Here is a 16,975-nt window from a genome sequence, read left to right on the forward strand (position 1 = left end):
TCTGTGAAAAAATTCTGACTGGCATTAATTACCCTCCTTCTTTTAATTCCTGTTTAAACCAATTAGCACTTTAATTTATCTTGGGTTATTATCAAAATTAATCAATCTACAGGGACACAGGTCATTGCAATTCTCCTCTGTAATGCAGATTCAACTTTAGCCCTCTCTTAGCTTGTGGAGCACCCTTAAATCTCCATATTTCAGTCCACGTAGGTCATTTAGCCTACAGTTTGGTTTTGGTACTCTGGGCTCCATTGCCTTATGGGATCTAGAGATGCTCCAAAACAATTACTTCAGCTTTCCTATTCTGCAGTTCCCTCACAGGATGTCATAGCTCTTTAATAGCTTCCAGATACAGACTCTGTGCAAACTTAAACACTTAATGTTTATGTAGCAAGACCAAGGAAATTACCTATTTGTCTTCTCTAACTTTTATGATTTCCTATTAATTAATCTGAAAACCACTAGTCATGGAGTAAAAACTAATCCAAAACTCATCTACTTCTTTAGACTGATTTTTTTAGTTTTTTTAATCTCATTTTAAGAAGCAAATCATCAAATTTTTAACAGAGTTAACACTGAGCAAGATCAAAACCTTCTAGTTTCTCTTTCCTCCTGCATGTCTTTATAAGAGCTACAATAAAAAAAAAATAAAATCACCTGCTAATTTCCAGTGTTTCCCATTTCTATGCAAGAAAAGTTGCCTTACTACCAAATTTCAATCTGGTACTAATCATAGTTCACTAAAACAGAACAAATAAGCAGGTTCTGTCTACAAAGTGCATTTTGCAGCTACAACGCCAATCCTGGACCTTTGAATTAAAAAAAAAAAGGAAATGCTGACCTAAAGCTAGAATTGAATATGAACCTTTCCTTAAAAAGAAGGAAATGCAACAAATTATTCGTATATCTTTCCTTAAACTTTATTTTTCTCTTCATCTCCATACTACTAAGACATAAGTAACAATGGAACATTCATCAGGACACTCATTTGTAATGAAGTATTCTGTTTCTCTAAGTATCTGCATATTGACGCAATATGTAAATACTAATAATTATCACCTGTGGTACTAAAATTTTCTGCTTTCTTGAATGGCATTGGATGCATCTAGTTTGAAATTTCTCTGAGAATATTATTTATATGGCTTTTTAAAGACTGTGATCAAAAATAGAAAAGCAGATGAGTTCTAGAGCTGTAAATTTCACTGCAAGTGCTTCATTTTAACACATTTGAGTGCTGTCTGATTGACTTATCAAAACACTGAAAAATAGGTTATAATTTGAGACAATCATGCTGAACTAAAAGGAGCTATGAGAAAAAAACCAACCTTTCTAATGTAGAGTTCAATATAGAGACCTGAGATAAACAGGATTAGTATACATTAAGGGGGCTAAGGATTTCCATCTAAAAGCATTAAAGAAACTTTTATGTTGGGAAATACCAACTTAGTTGCACAATAGTACATACTAAAACTGGGTAAACACCCCCAACACCCCCCTTTCTGCATAGCAAAACTGAAAGCAACAGCACCTCAGCATTTCTTAGCCAAGTCTCCCCACTGCTATTTCACCCTCTTCCTCCCCTTCTGCCAGTCCTGAATCCTACTGCTGCTTTTGGCCCTCATCTTTATCATCTGGGTACTTTGGTAGCGCTTTACCTACTGATCCTTATGGAACCAGGGCAGTCAGCTTCAGAATCTAATGTGTGTTCCTCAGAGATCATGAAAGTCTGTAGACTAAAAAAAATACAAGCAAGAAAGAAGTCTAGTAAAGCCTCTGGACCAAGTTTTCATTTGAACTCAACTTTAAAAAAAGAGCACTGAAGCTCAATTTCAGACTCAGAGAGCTCAGCATTCACTGACACTATGGTGAATTCTTATTTAAGTGCTTACTATCAATTACCAATGATTTTTTTGTTTTTTTAAAAAGTAAAACAGTAATCTGATTTCAAGCTTTTGAACTTGCCTGTCAGAAAGGTACTGTAGTAACTGCTGCAAAAAATTTGGAGAGAGCTACCTGACTAAAGAGGAAATAATTTATAAAAATGAAGCAAACATGATCCAAAAGCATTAGAAAGCTCACCCTAACAGGGATCAAAAAGAAGTTTAATTCCACATTAACCAGCTTAAATCAAGACTGTTGGATACCTGAATACTGCTTTCAGATAGCCTACAGATCAATAACAGATCTGATACGGAAAAAATTTTGCAAACCATTTCAAACAACAAATGAACTTCAGAAAATAAGGGTCAGAAGTAATCCATGAGCAGCAAAGATTACATCCAGGAAATTTCATTCAACATTAATTAGTCATTTACAGTATGAAACGTATTACAAAATTTTCAACTTTATACCTGAATTCTGTGTTAACCACTTACAGTGTGCAATTTAAACCGATTCCAACTGTTACTCCTTAAGCCCTTTTAAGATTAACGAGTGAACTTAATGCCAAATGTTTTAAGAGTGCCCAAATGTAGAACATAATACTGAGAATTCAGTCATTTGTCATGAGATCTGGATTAAATTCCTTCCTTTTCCTCCTTTGCAACTTTGTCAAGTCCTATTCATCTCCCCATACTTCATTTTACCTTTAGTATAAAAGAGATCATTTTTGTTTTCCCTTACTGTTAGTCTATCTTGTCTCTTGGGATATAATTTTCAAAGGCACAAAGGCCAATCAGGAAAGTATCTTCAACTGAAAGCCGATTAAGTTAACACCTTTCTTTACCTGTATCTTTGAAAATCTCCTTCATGTCTGAAGTGCTGTAATAATCAGACTCGGAATTCATACTAATTTGAAACTATTATAGCTTCATCAATACTAAATTATGCAAGCTATCCATCTGTTTTAAAATTGAATACTCTGATGGAGGAGACCCAAGATAGCCTTAAAATGTTAATGCATGATGCAAAAGCAACGATCCAGAGGATGCTCCGACTAATTAACAAGCTCTAGTCTCAGACCTAAAATGACAATACTGATGAAAACACTGACTAGGATTTCATGAAATTCTAAAAGATCCTTGTTGGGCTTGTGCTATGTAGGAAACAGAGGGGGCACAAAATATATCTAGAGAAAAAATCATAAAGATTTGAATTCATACGCTTAGAAATGATGATACAGGCAAATATTTTAAGGGTCAATGCACGTGACCATGCTGGTACAGCTGACATAGGTAACTCCTCACTGCGCAAGAGGGATACCTGAGGCAGCGTACCTCACAGAGAAGTGAGCGGCATATCACTACTCTCTTCAGCAAGGAACGCACGACTCTGTTGCTGCAGGAAAGCACTCACTAATGGTTGCCACCAAGACAGACACACTGCAGTTCTTCCAGAATAATGTTAGAACAACATGGATGTGATGAAATACTCTACCACAGAAGGTTTTCAGGATTTCTAGAAGAATCCTAGGATCTGTGTTCATGCTGTCTAAGATTCAGACACTATTTAAACAATTCTGTATTTTGTTTGGTAGTCCTTCAGCAAAATTAGAATAATTGGGAGGGTATTTCACTCAATAACAATGGCATTCGGTTAACTTACCTCAGCAGTTAATTACCAAGGACTCACTGAAGTAAAAAATACTTTAAAAAAAGGCTCTATGTCAGATAGTATTTGTGGGAAAAAGCCAACTCTCCTGGAAATCTAGACTTCTTCAGTGAAAGAATCCACAAATCTCTGTCACATTTTGTCCCACTTTTACATCAGTCCTCATATAACTCTTCTCAGTGTACATTAGTTTTCAGGAAATCAGAATAAGTACCAAATATTCATGCTAAAGTGCAAGGCAGAGTGTTTTTGTGAATCATAAACACATTATCCCAGTTAATGGTCATGTATGAGCTCTCCTCCTTCCAGAGAGTATTACAGCTCTCTTTTAAAAAGGTCATAGGTAGGCTGTAAATTAAGTTATAAGTATATTTTGCCTTAAGCTACAGCATTACTTCCTATAGGCAGTGCTGCACAAGTGTCTTAACATTAAAACTGCATGGAAAAATGCTGCATAGTACTTGTGCCTGCTTTGATGGGGCAGTACAGGATGACAGAAAGACGAAATGATCACAGAAGTTATGATTATTTATTTACCACTTTCTTTTAAAAGAGGGATTAAATACTAGAGCATCAAGCTCAAATGTCAACAGGCCTTCAACCTACTTCAGGAACCTTAGAATAAGGAGATACTGCCAGAACAGAAGCAAGACTTCTCAGAACAGTAGGAAAAGGTGAATTTTGCTACCTTAATGAGTCTCTCGTCATCCTCAGGGCTGCAAAATTCAATTCATGGAGTAAATAAGAAATTTAAAATACAAACTGAGGATGAGCTCTTCAGGCCACACCTCTGATAAAAGCAAGTATCCTTGTATTAGGGGAGAACAACAATCCCCCCCCACACATCAAGGGAAGCACTGGCAAAGTGCCACCCTAACATTTTCTCCTTAACCATTTGTCTTCTTCCTCTGTGCCTTAAGACAGCCTTATATCTTTCTTTATCTTCAGGAGAAAGATATTCCATTTCACCGCAACAGCAGTGAAGTAGTGAAACACTCTGTCCCTCATTCCCAAACACTGTGTAAGCAAAATAACTTACATCGGCCTGAGCCTTTCAGATAATAATTCTATTATTGTGTTTCATTTTGTAAGAATCAGATTTTGACACTTGTAGAAAAAAACCCAAACCTAAATAAAATAGAAAAAGAAATCCAGTGTTCATACGGATACTTCTATCTGACACTTGCAGAAACAGTTAAAAAAAAAAAAAAAAAAAAAAAGGAAGCGTGAGTATGTGGTGCCAGACAGCAAAACACACACATATGGCATCAATACAAAGGTTAAGAATGAACAACACGTAGGGTAATATACTATTATTTCCTTTGTAGCAAAAAATGTGGTATGGATTTCAGTTGATTACCTAAAAATACCAGCTGCCATATGCAACTGCCAGAACTGCTGAACTGATCAATTCTGCACACAATCATTTAAAATGCCTGATAGAGAAACCTAATTGGGCTGCCCTGCTATGATTTTTAAAATTGCTTGTTTTGATTACCTGTCACTCAGGATCTCTACATCACCTTTCTCTCTTCTGAGAGAGATGCTATTACACTTGTTTCCACCATGATGGTTTTAAAATTAACACATATACCCACACACATCACCTACCTTATCTGACTTTTGTCTCAACTGTTCATGTGTAGGAGGAAAGACTAATTCAGGAGAGAAACATGAAGTTAAAAACAAGCATTTAAGTACCCTATAAGCAGGGTAAAAAGGAAGATGATTAGCACTGCAATTAATTCTAATAAAGTGTATATACTAATTTTAGTTTTCTTCTCTTGAAACAAATGGATTTCTTTTATCACGCACAAGATAACTAGTGTCACCTGTCTATCTCTGATTAGCTGATACCAAAGACAACTTTTTGATGAGCAGGATCAGATGCCTTCCGTAGCTCTGTCAACACAAATGTAATGCTCTTTTCATGGAGAATACAAGCCATACTTTTCAGTGCTGAAGCAGAAAACTCCATAATTCTTACACGGAAATAAATCAGAAGTCAAGACCCAAATCTCTTCTGTCTTGTAACAGTAATCAGGAAAAATATACTTAAATCACTAGGGTTATAGCATTTTGCAGTAATACAAGCAAAACTAGAATTCCACACTCAACCTTTCCTCCATTATCAGAACAATGAGACTGAAAAAACTCACAAATGCAAACAGAAAGCCATTCTGTAAAGGGGGATGTGTCCCAGAATTCTGAAACTAACATCTAGGGACTAATATTGTTAAAACAGATATAAGAAGACTCAAAAGGAAAACTGAGATTTACACACAGGTGAGAATTAAAAAAATGTTTTACAAAAGAAGTTCAGATGAGGAGAGAAGGCATTTGGCTGAGATACGCTGTTCTCAGATTAATTAGGCTTAGTTTATTAAAATGCCTTTTGTTCCAGGTTCACTCACTAGTCAGCTGCCTTGGTTTACAAAGATATATTCCAAGTACCCTTTGCTCTGAAGAGGCATTAAACCGCTGGAAAACCAATCAGGATACCGTTTTTAGCAGCAGTATAAGCATACAACAAACAAAAGTGTAATATAGATTATTATTGTTTTTTTCTGATTAGACTCTTCAGAGAGTCACATTGACTTTACATATATTCTGCCATTTCAGCTCATTGTAAAATATCAGTTGAAGTGCAGTGTGCCTCAAGTGGTAATCTTTGGCAAAACCAGGATTTAACAGAGATTACTTGCTTGTCTGGGACATATCAATTTACTTCAGACACCAAATTTCATACTAACTTTAAGTAAGATGTATCAATTATCTGAAAGTGATATTCAGTGTATTAAGTATATAATTTTATTTTGTGTATAATGGTAACTTTTGTTAAATATGTAAAAGGGCTTTTGCAAAAAATAATAAAGGTCAGGAGTGGAAGAAAGGGAAAAGATGATTTAATCTTCAATTCTAATGACTTCAATAGAGGAAAAACAATTTCTAAATAGTACTGTGATAGAAGACAAGCACAGATCATCTGAGAAAGTGGTAGAATCTTGTAGACTGGAAGCTGAAACACATCAGAGAAATTTACTTTTGTAGGAGGATGAGGAGCTGGATCAAGTGACTGCTTGAAGTCCATTGAATCATCAAAGGTGCTTTACATATTCATTTGTATGTACATTTTATGTAATCACACCTTATGTTTGGAATCTGTCTCTTCTCCTTTACAGAAAAAAAAAACAAACAAAAAACAACAAACCAAGAAAACTACATCTTTGTGTTGCATTTACAATGATCCATTAATTTACAGGGAGAAAAACATTTTATGTGATTCTGCCCCCCCCCCCCGCCAATTCCCCAGAGCCCCAAAGTAGTATCTACTGCATTATAATTGGTTCCAAAGCACCCTCGAATCTGAACATCCACTTCCATTTTAGCTGTGCAGGCAACTGTTTTACAGGCTTAGCTGATAATATTTTGTAAATAAGATTTATGATACTTTTGTGATGTTTGGAGTTAATTAAATATTTTGAGTGACAACTGCAAATAACTACTGCTACATGTTTTAAATAAAAATCTAATCATTACACAAAACTTGATAAGCAGACTAGAGGCAGCAAACAAAATGCAAACAATAAAATACACCATACAAGACAAGTTTTTTAAAGATAATGAATCGAAGATCAAATAAGATGTTTTGTAATTAGCATGAAAGGTAGGAATTTAAAAACATGACACTACTATGGAGTTCATGCACACTAGCTACCACGTCAACCTATTCTATGTAACATTATTTTCCCTTTTGTTAAAAAGTTATTACTTGGTAAACTACAGCTTTATCATTTCAGAGTTAAAATGACCTTAAACCAATTTTCCTCTCATTGAAGTGTCAACTAGAAAAAATAACTTTAAGTATTTTTATATTAATTTTGTACGTTGCCTAGTAGCCTAAATTACTACTTTTCTACTGAATTGCAATCTCTTTAATTTTCTGACAAACATATGAAATAAAAATGTGCTAAACTTACAGGATTTTAAAAAATATACATGACACTTGTCCATTTCATGACAAAAACTTTAAAAGCTATTTGAGCATTACTGAGATTTGACAACAGATACTTATTAAATAACTAGCAGTGGTAGAAAATGTGGATAACTTTCCACAAATGTTTAGACATATTTTTGAAATCCAGATTGCATTAACCAAAATTAGTAGCTGATCTTGAAAATTCTAGTGAGCCAGAATGTAGTAAATCCATTCCTTGACCATCACAGACACTGGTAATGTATGAAACAGCAGGAAGACGATCTAAATCTCCGTTCACACAAACTCATGAGTTTTTTATTAATCTTACTAATAAATACTATTTCTATTTTCCATTCAGACACAGAACAGAACAATTTTCTATGAGTGCTGAAAAATCTATGGAAAAAAAAATCTATAGCGGTAAATTACAACTTGATCTGCAGCTTTTTTAAAATCTTTACGCCTAAAATTACATTTGATCATTCTCATGTTAGAGAAAAAAAATGAACATTAAAGCTGAGAGGAAGCTAGTTTCCAACTTGATTTTTTTTTTGTGTTTGTTTTTAGAGAACTCCCCTCTTCTAATGCCACATTTCCTGCTGAAGGTAGAACATTCAGCCTTCTTCAAGTAATTACACAAGAACGTATCTAATCAAGAAGAGTGAGACATGATACAAAGTTGAGAATTTAGCATCTCTCCTAAATGTTAGAAGGCTCTTCATGAGAGAGAGCCTAAGCACTGGTCTTAAAATAGATTGCTACTAAACAGGTTTTGAAATCACTTTCAAGGCTCCCTCAAGAGACAAAGGTTATCACTGTATGACCTTTTACCTACCAAAAGAAAGCTCTTGCAGAAACTTCAAGAAAACTATTTCCTGCATTTTTTTCTTTTCCTGACATCATAGATTATCAGCTGTAAAATTATATTCAGTGAAGTCACATTCTGTGTGCACTTACAGACAGGAGTAGTAATACTATGGGAATTATGCTTTGACTCATTAAACAAAAATGCAACTCGGTTACATTACTGATTAAAACCTCATGAATAATTCAGAAAATACAGCGATTTTTTACATATATTTCATTGGCTTGAAATTACTTTTGAAATTTCCTGGTAATCCAAATTTCCAGTTTATGAAGTGTCCCGATAACCTCCATTCTAGCCCTTTTTAGTAGTTTTTCACACTGAACAAGACACCACCACCAGAATATTCTGGTGAACAGATGAATAGGGCATGAAATATGAATGAACAGGGAACCCCTAGAATAGCTCAAGTTGATGCTTGTCATTATTCAAGCTATGACAGCTTTAAATAGATATGGAATGTTTTACCTCACTTCTTGAATAATTTTGAAACACTATATATCATGTCCTTTTTATTTGGCATGCATAGTTTAGCCACCACGAACTTCTGGATCTGAAGAATTCATGGCAAGCTTTTACTAAGTTCTTGTCAACACAGATGCCTAAACTTAAATTTAAAGATTATTTTTCTTTTTTTCTTTTTTTTTTTTTTTTCCTTCTTTTGGATGGCTAACACTGAACCAGTCAGGTGTTTTGGTTTTGTTTGGTTTTGGTTTTTTTTTTTTTTTTTTTTTTTTGGTTTTGTTTTGTTTGTTTGGTTTTTTTTGTGTGTGTGGTTTTTTGTTTTTATTTGTTTTTTTCTTTTTTTTCTTCCCAAATGTGGGTATTTATTATATATTTATGTCTATAGAATAGACACAGAAATTCAGTTAACAGCCTTAGAAGAATCAGGGTTTTGTTTTGACATATAAGAAATGTAACTGCACCAACACTGAAATTATAGGGACACTTTGGGTGACAAATTTATGAGGTTAAGACCCCTGGGTACTAGAAGATGAGCATATAACCAAAACATAACAATCACCATCATTTTAACCATTCAAGCTATAAACTTGTTACTTAAGTCTATTTCAAATATAATTCCACCTAATAAATTTGTGAATGATCAAGCACTACACAAAGCCAGCTTATTATCAGTTCAGAAAGTCATGGCCACTAAACTGACACACAGAGTGCAACTATATTCACTGAGCGTGCCTAACAGACCCTGCCGGATCTGCTGGTGAATCTGAACACTAAAAACCACAGAAGAGTCCTCTGTGCATGCATGAGAAGGGCCCAAGTTGGAAGAGAACTTCCAAGCTCAAAATCTCTCAGCATGAGCAGGAATTCCGTACTGTTTAATATGCTCATTTCCCAGCGGGGCTCAGGTCAATGCTTTCATGTCAGTTCATGGTTTAGTATTCTACAGATACAATTTTACTCTTCCAGGGAGAAACAGCATAACAAAAACACCTCACCAACCTTCCCAGGTTTCTACAAATCTATTGTTCTTCCTATTCCTCTGACTTCTCAATATGTGACCTGGTTAGGACCATATGAAATAGAATACAATTTTATGATAGAAAATACTGGGAAAGCAGTTAAAGATATAGCGCTTCATAACATAAACATCTTCATGCTTGTCTAAAGAATAACCACAGCTAGAAGATATATTGAGATGAGGAAGTAATGGTGTTTCAGAGCACTTTAGAGCTTCCCATTCTCAGAATATGAGGTTAGCACATTTAGGCTGTATCTTACTACCAAAAAAAATAGGTATTTAATATTCAGCCAGGTTAAATATCTATCACATTACTTAAAATATTTCATTCTTTTTATTATGTGACAAATAAATTATCTGCTTTTCATTATTCAGATGCATTTTTTTCCCACATTGATCTGCAAACTAGAAAGTGTGCTGTGCTGCACAAAATTTTGATACTTTTTCTGTCACATGCAAAAGTAAGGAACATGTGGCTGTAACTGTTATGAGTCAAATGACATAATGTAGTCTTAATTCTCATTTAATTTTATTTTGATTTAAAGATATATTTTTTGATGGTTATTTTACTATGCACTTCATTTTTGCACATGCCTCGTTTTCCTGTGTGCTATTGGTGGTGTATAACTTGTAATTTTATTTAACACCACAGTTAATAATGGTTAGAAAAAACAGTGAGAGAAACTTTTCAGTGATTTGTGTTTATGTAGAAAATTTAAAATATTTAAAACTCTCTACATGAAAGGTTTTTGATCACTAAGAAAATGTCTTCAATATCATGAAAAAGTCAGTTCTGAAGGTAAATAACCAGGAACAATAAGATTAAATTAAGTAAAGGAATATCTAGACAGAACTGAGGTCAACTTTTCTAATATTGTAGTCTGGAAAAAGTCTCCAGAAGGAAAAATACAATGCCAGTATGTAGTACAGCTTATTACATTAGACAGTTTTAATTAGATTGGACATTAGAAGCCTAGAACCAAAATCCATTTTACAGCAGATAAAGAATTGCTGAAATGTCCCATGCTCCAGCACTACATTTAAAGATAATAAAATGGCCAGATTTCTTCAATTTTATCTACAATGGCTATCAAAGTTGACACGTATATTTCAAAACAAAAAAAACCATGATGAAAATACACATCTTTTATGCTTCTAGCAGAACTTAATGTCCTAAAGATAGGAAAGGACATGAAAGCAGAAAGATTGATTTGTTAGGAAAAAAGGACTATTGGCAGATCCTCAATAAGATCACAGTGTAAGAACTAGTTCATTTGTATTCTTCCATGATAATAAACTTTTTTTCCCCATGGTTAACAGCAATAGTCTTTTCAGAACACCAATATGTATAAGTAGGTTTAAATGATTATCCACTGTTTGAATAAGAATTTATCTATTAAAATTGTTTAATTTGGAGAAAGAGCGAAAAAATATTCAAGAGTGGACAAAGCAACATTTTATGAAAATAAAAGCATTATTCACAGATGCAAAGTACCTGCTTCAACTCCAAGATCAAACACATCATTAAATGAAACTTTGCTTTTCACACTGGAGAAGTAGCATCTAATGAGTTTAATAGAGCTGGCAATGAAGTCTGTATTAACAGCATCCTTTGAATATACTTATGAATTCCTGAGACAGGAGCTGCCAGCATAAACTTCTGATTCTCAAAATATTTTTTTTGTTTTCAACACAAACATAAAAAGTAACACTAGCAATCAGTTATAACACTATAAACAAGTAAAGATTGAAAATTCATGGGGAAGCTAGAATCTTCTGTAATACATCGTACAACAAGCAATTCAAATATTTTAATGTGTTGTTTTTTTTTTTTTTTCTTTACAACCTACTGATATATGAGGCTTGGGGATCCATGATTAAATGCTGAAGGTAAAACAAAATAAATGATGAACCCATAGAAGTTGGAAGAAAATAATCAATGCTGACATTAATTTAAGACTTTTCCTAAAAAAAAAAATAAAAATCAAGAAATAATAGTAGCAAGCATCTATACAGAAGTTTATCTTTGGTTCTACTTGAAAAAGAAAAATAGTTTTTTGTCAATAACACCACCTTTAAATGTAAAGATGGTTTATGTCTTTTATTCCACTAATAGAAACAAATACTGATAAATAGCCTAGAACAGTACTTGGTACAGTCATTTTTAATGTTCAGCTCATTCTCTGGTAGCTTTAAATGGCTCTTTTCCTTGGGAGAAAAGAGCAATAAGTTTTCTTGGGTTCAGCAATAACAGCAGACCTGGAGTCTGATCAGCAGTGGTCATACAATCAGTTAAAAGAAAACAGTAATTAATTTTTGGTTTACATCAACTTTTTTACTTGTGAAATGTTAATTATAGAAAAAAATCATTAATGGCCTTATTTACAGAGAATGAATGCCAGTATCAAACAAAACCAATTTACCAATGACTCTCTGCCAACAAATTGTGATTCACTAACTGAGCAAGTGAATTAACAATCATTTTCCTTACAATATAATAGTAGGCAAAAACATAACTTGGCAGTATTTCCCTCTTGTTTTTGTGGACACTAATTAGCGTAGTTATATAAAAAAATATTTGAATTAAATATGCAAAGGTCTCTGAATTGTTTGACTTCCTCTTTAACTTAATTAATCCAAATATTTGAATTAACTTCTTCGTGTAATTTGGTGTTTCAACTGGAATCCCACTGAATCCACTGATAAGTACATAAAATTATTATTTGCAGACTGCTTATGTAGCTCCCTTTTGAAACCTGCAACTAAAATAAAGATGTAATCCCTTACATAAAACATCTTTAGAGAAGTCATGGTCTCTGTCAACTAGCCAAGTACTTATCCTATTCTCTACCTGACCACCAGATCTCACACAGTAGACAACTCAACAGGTTTGTGATTGTTCTTTTTATTGGTACGTCTAGAATATTCGTACAAACCACATCTCAGCTAAAATTTCTTCCCTGCTTTTCCCCCAGTTTCCAGAAATTAAGGAAAAACAAGTGTGTTTTGGAAGCTTCAGTGATCAGCAAGTATCCAAAATTTTATTTTAGAAAAGCCACATATTTACAGCACAGGATGTAAACACTGTTGTATGCATTTGCCTGTTTCACTTTGTCATTTCCCCACAGTTCTCTGTAAGCTATGGTCCTTGCCTTGTAGCACTCAAGAAGTGCTCTTCATTTAGTGCAATTTTCACTCGAGTTTTCTTTCACAGGACAAACTACAGTTTTTCATTGTTTTCCCTAGAATCCTAACACAACCCTTATAGGCATTTGTAACAAGCATTAATTGACCCTAGAAAACATTCTTCCTCTGTTTTACTGAGACGGAATGCCCACAATTTTAGCACAATAGTGATCGCAGAACAAAACCCAACTCTGTCCTTATTGCAAATGGTGAGCAGACCTTCATCTACCCCTGCTCAAAACACTGTTGCAACACCGTTTAGGAAAAGGAAAAAATAATGCAAGCTGGTCTCTTTTGCTGTGGTCTAAAAATGGAAGTATGAGTTCTACCATTGAATCCAAAGGGACAGTGCGGTATCTTCCATGTATCCATAAAGTATGGAAAGTTTCTATCTTACTAAATCAGACGGGCTATTTTCTCATTTCATTTTAAATGATTGATATTATTAGGTTTAAATTCCTGTTTCACCTTCTTTTCTGTTATAACAAACCTACTTTCAGATAATTACTCTTACAAATTAAAATGATCCTTGTCTCTCACTGGACTTTTTAAGCACTACTTTGTAACCTCCACTTGCTAACAAGAATCTCATATGAATGGACTCACAATTTCTTCAAGATGAGATGAGGTCTAAAAAGTCACATCTTAGGCCATTTGCACTATCATAATTTTGAGGTAATCTGTAATTAGATTGTCTGCTTGGAGAGTGCTGGAAGTAATATCAATATTCCTTATAAGACCACCAGTCTTCCAGAGAAAATCTCCTAGACACATGACAAATTGTGAGTACCCATGGGAACAAATGAAGATCTGTGCTGGGCTCTTCCATCACTGTCAATATATTTGACGTGAATTCAGAAATCGAGCCAGCACTTGGAAGCAATAATTCCTACAAATCTTTTTAATGTCACAAGCTGTATGACAGTTGCATTAATTACCAATAATATTCTCAGAAAAAAAACCAACTATAGAGATTACCTCACATGCATTCTGTCCTGTCCTTTTTAAAAGGGGTTTCAGGGTAAACATGCAAAATGGATACAAGCTCAGTAATGAAGCCTTAGCCACTGAAGAATTAGAGGTAAGACAGAGGGTGTCTACTGAATGAAAAAAAATGAAGTTCTAGTCATGTTTTACTGACTGCTAACTAATTAACTGGATCATGGCAGGACTGCTAAGGGAGGCTGTGTCCATACTACTGGATAGGATACAATTGCTATTACAACAAGAATTACCAAATATTAAAACATCACATCCAAATACATCATGGAAATAAAGTGGAAGTGAGAAAGAGATTTCCTTTGTTTTCACTCCAAAATAGAGGGCATGATTTTAACACTCTTACTAATATGGCATTCATTAGAATAAATTAATTAAATCTTAAGAAAGAGATAAATAATAAAGAAAGTGTCTGCTACACAGCTCCCGACAGTTTACAGTGTTCAGGTCGCTGCCATAGATCACAGTGTAAAGTCAGAGAAACAAAATGAGAAAAAACAAATAGCTCAAGGACAGAATGTAATAAATTTAGTCCTTTAAATGGCAAATACCTGTTTTCATGGAGATAGGACTGCAAACACCAATAGGTTAGCAAAGGCTAGCAACCTATCACAATAGTATTTTTAGGAAATATAGTAGCTAAAACATAGTAAAATTTTAACTGACAAATCCATAACACATGTAGACTCATATATATAACATTATAAATAGTTTTCCAGAAATAAAAGCCTTTTTCCCTGAAAATAAATTATTTTGCTTTGCATTTCTCACAATAACTACACAGAATAAACCAGACCCTTTCCATGAGGAAATTACCACCTGATCACTGGACAGAAGTGGTTGAAACATGCTAAGAAGCAGTTTGACTGATACAACTTTACTAACTTAATTGGACAACAGTTGCCAAGTAAGATCAGTCTTAAACTCCACTTAAATCAAGATGCTACTCTGAGCAGTCTTTAGTACCAAATGTTTCAGAGGCAAGTCAAAGAAACATCAGAATAACCTGATGGGTATTAGCTTGGCAAATTTATGGAAAAAACATCTAAAAAGCATACTTTATGGAAGTCAAATTGATCTCCATTTTATGCACACCACTTTAAAGTGTTTTTATCATTTAGTATGCAGCTTATATTATTTTCAATTCATTGTAAATATTAACAAATTCAGCAACCTCAGAAATGGCAGTAAGGTCATTAGTTTAAAGCCAGTGTGCACTTACACCAGCATAACTACAGAATACTCCGATTGTACACTAGTTACAAAGGTGTAGCTAGCACTGAACCTGACATACTTACTTTAGACAGTATTTATTATAGTGAGAGTAATACTCTCCCTGTGTGTCACGTTACATCTGGTAAATATACAGGTCTAAATGCAAATTGAGAAACAGTCTGGAAAGATCATATTAGGAAGAGAAAATGTGCTTTGCGTTAAAGAATAAAAAATATGTTACTTTAAAGCCGCCAAAGGATGAAAAAGCTGCAGGGTATGCAAGTACGGTGATGCTTGGTATAATGAACTTTTGAAACAAGTTATTCTTTCCAGACTTTTAATACACCTTGTAATTTTTTAAAATAAAATTTAACCTGCTTACTCAGCAAAAACAGTTCATGTGTATTTCTGAGGTTAAAATACTTAAACAAAACAACCTCCGCCTAGAGTTACCTAAAACCAACCGCCATCAAGAGAGTTAATCATGTAACCTCATAAACCACTTGTGAAAGAAATTATTTTATTTCTAACCTCTGCTGCCAGTTGCTGAAGAGAAGGGGATGCAACAGGGTGTAAAGTTGAGTTGCCTTTGACCGGATTATGGAGGCTAATGTAAGCCACAACATTTCTTTGAAGAACTCTCTCGAGATCCTACAACACAAGCAAAGCAATGATTATTACTACGCATGATTATAATTAAGACTTGTTTTGTTCTTGTGGTTCCTTCTAGGGAAAAACTGCACCCTATGTTTTTGTCCACTGTGATTCCCTAAGTATTACTTAACTGCTACTTTTTACAATATGCTGTAAAGAACTTTGAAAGGTATCTTAGTATTATTTTTTTATATAGCAGAAGTCATAATTTCATTTTACACATCATCTCAACAAAATGCAAACAGGCCTGGAAGGAATAAGAAGTGACACTTACAAGGCCAAAAATGAAACAATGAAAACATACTGTGAAAAAATGTGACGGCCTTTTAAACTTATGCTTAACAGAAAACAAAACTCAAAAGCAATCGTTATCAACAGTTAAAGGTACTCAGATTTTTAAAGATCAAATTCAGATTTGAATCGCATTAAGTTTTCCAGCATTTTCATTTTATTATTTTTTAGATTACAAAACCAGTATGTACAAACTGTTCCAATTATTATCTCTTTTTAAAAAAGATTCCTTTTGCCTTCTAAGTAGTGAGTTATTCTTTGCGTGAAGTGGCTCTTTATATTGAACAGAAGGGGTGTAACGCAATTACATCTGATGTAAAGCTGACTTGAAGTGGAACTAAACAAATTTTGCTTCCAGCTTGGATCTATTCAATTTGATTTTTTCACCCCCTCTTGTTTCTGAAGAATAATTATGTTGGCAGTATGAAACTTCAACAAGAGCTAGTTGCTTCTCACGTAGGATAAAAATCAATTAATTCTTCATAATCTCTTCATTTTGTGTACTGTTTTGATTCAGTAGCCATGAACCTTTCTGCTAGTTATTCCTTTAATTTAGCAACTGAAGTCCACTGTAATCATATATGACCAACAGTAATCTGATGGGGTATCTTCCTTCAATAAGCTGAGTCCTATTCTCTTGAAAGTAAGAGGCCCAGAAATTGTCTGTGTCAGATTGTATCTAACTCCTTACCACAAGTACGTGTAAAGTGAATCAGCACTAGCTACGGAGACTCTGAAATGTTTATGTAAA

General features: G+C 34.1%; 1 protein-coding gene across 1 annotated transcript in view; it reads right to left on the reverse strand.

The window, feature by feature from the left end:
- NAALADL2 (N-acetylated alpha-linked acidic dipeptidase like 2) overlaps window positions 1–16,975 on the reverse strand; it is a 434,283-nt gene that overhangs the window by 102,962 nt on the left and 314,346 nt on the right. The window contains exon 10 of the mRNA XM_074912228.1: window positions 15,811–15,930. Within this exon, the coding sequence (XP_074768329.1) occupies window positions 15,811–15,930 (120 nt within the window). The remainder of the gene's footprint in view (window positions 1–15,810; window positions 15,931–16,975) is intronic.

This window comes from Athene noctua, chromosome 8 (genome assembly GCF_965140245.1).
Source record: "Athene noctua chromosome 8, bAthNoc1.hap1.1, whole genome shotgun sequence".
Classification (NCBI taxonomy): Eukaryota; Metazoa; Chordata; class Aves; order Strigiformes; family Strigidae; genus Athene; species Athene noctua.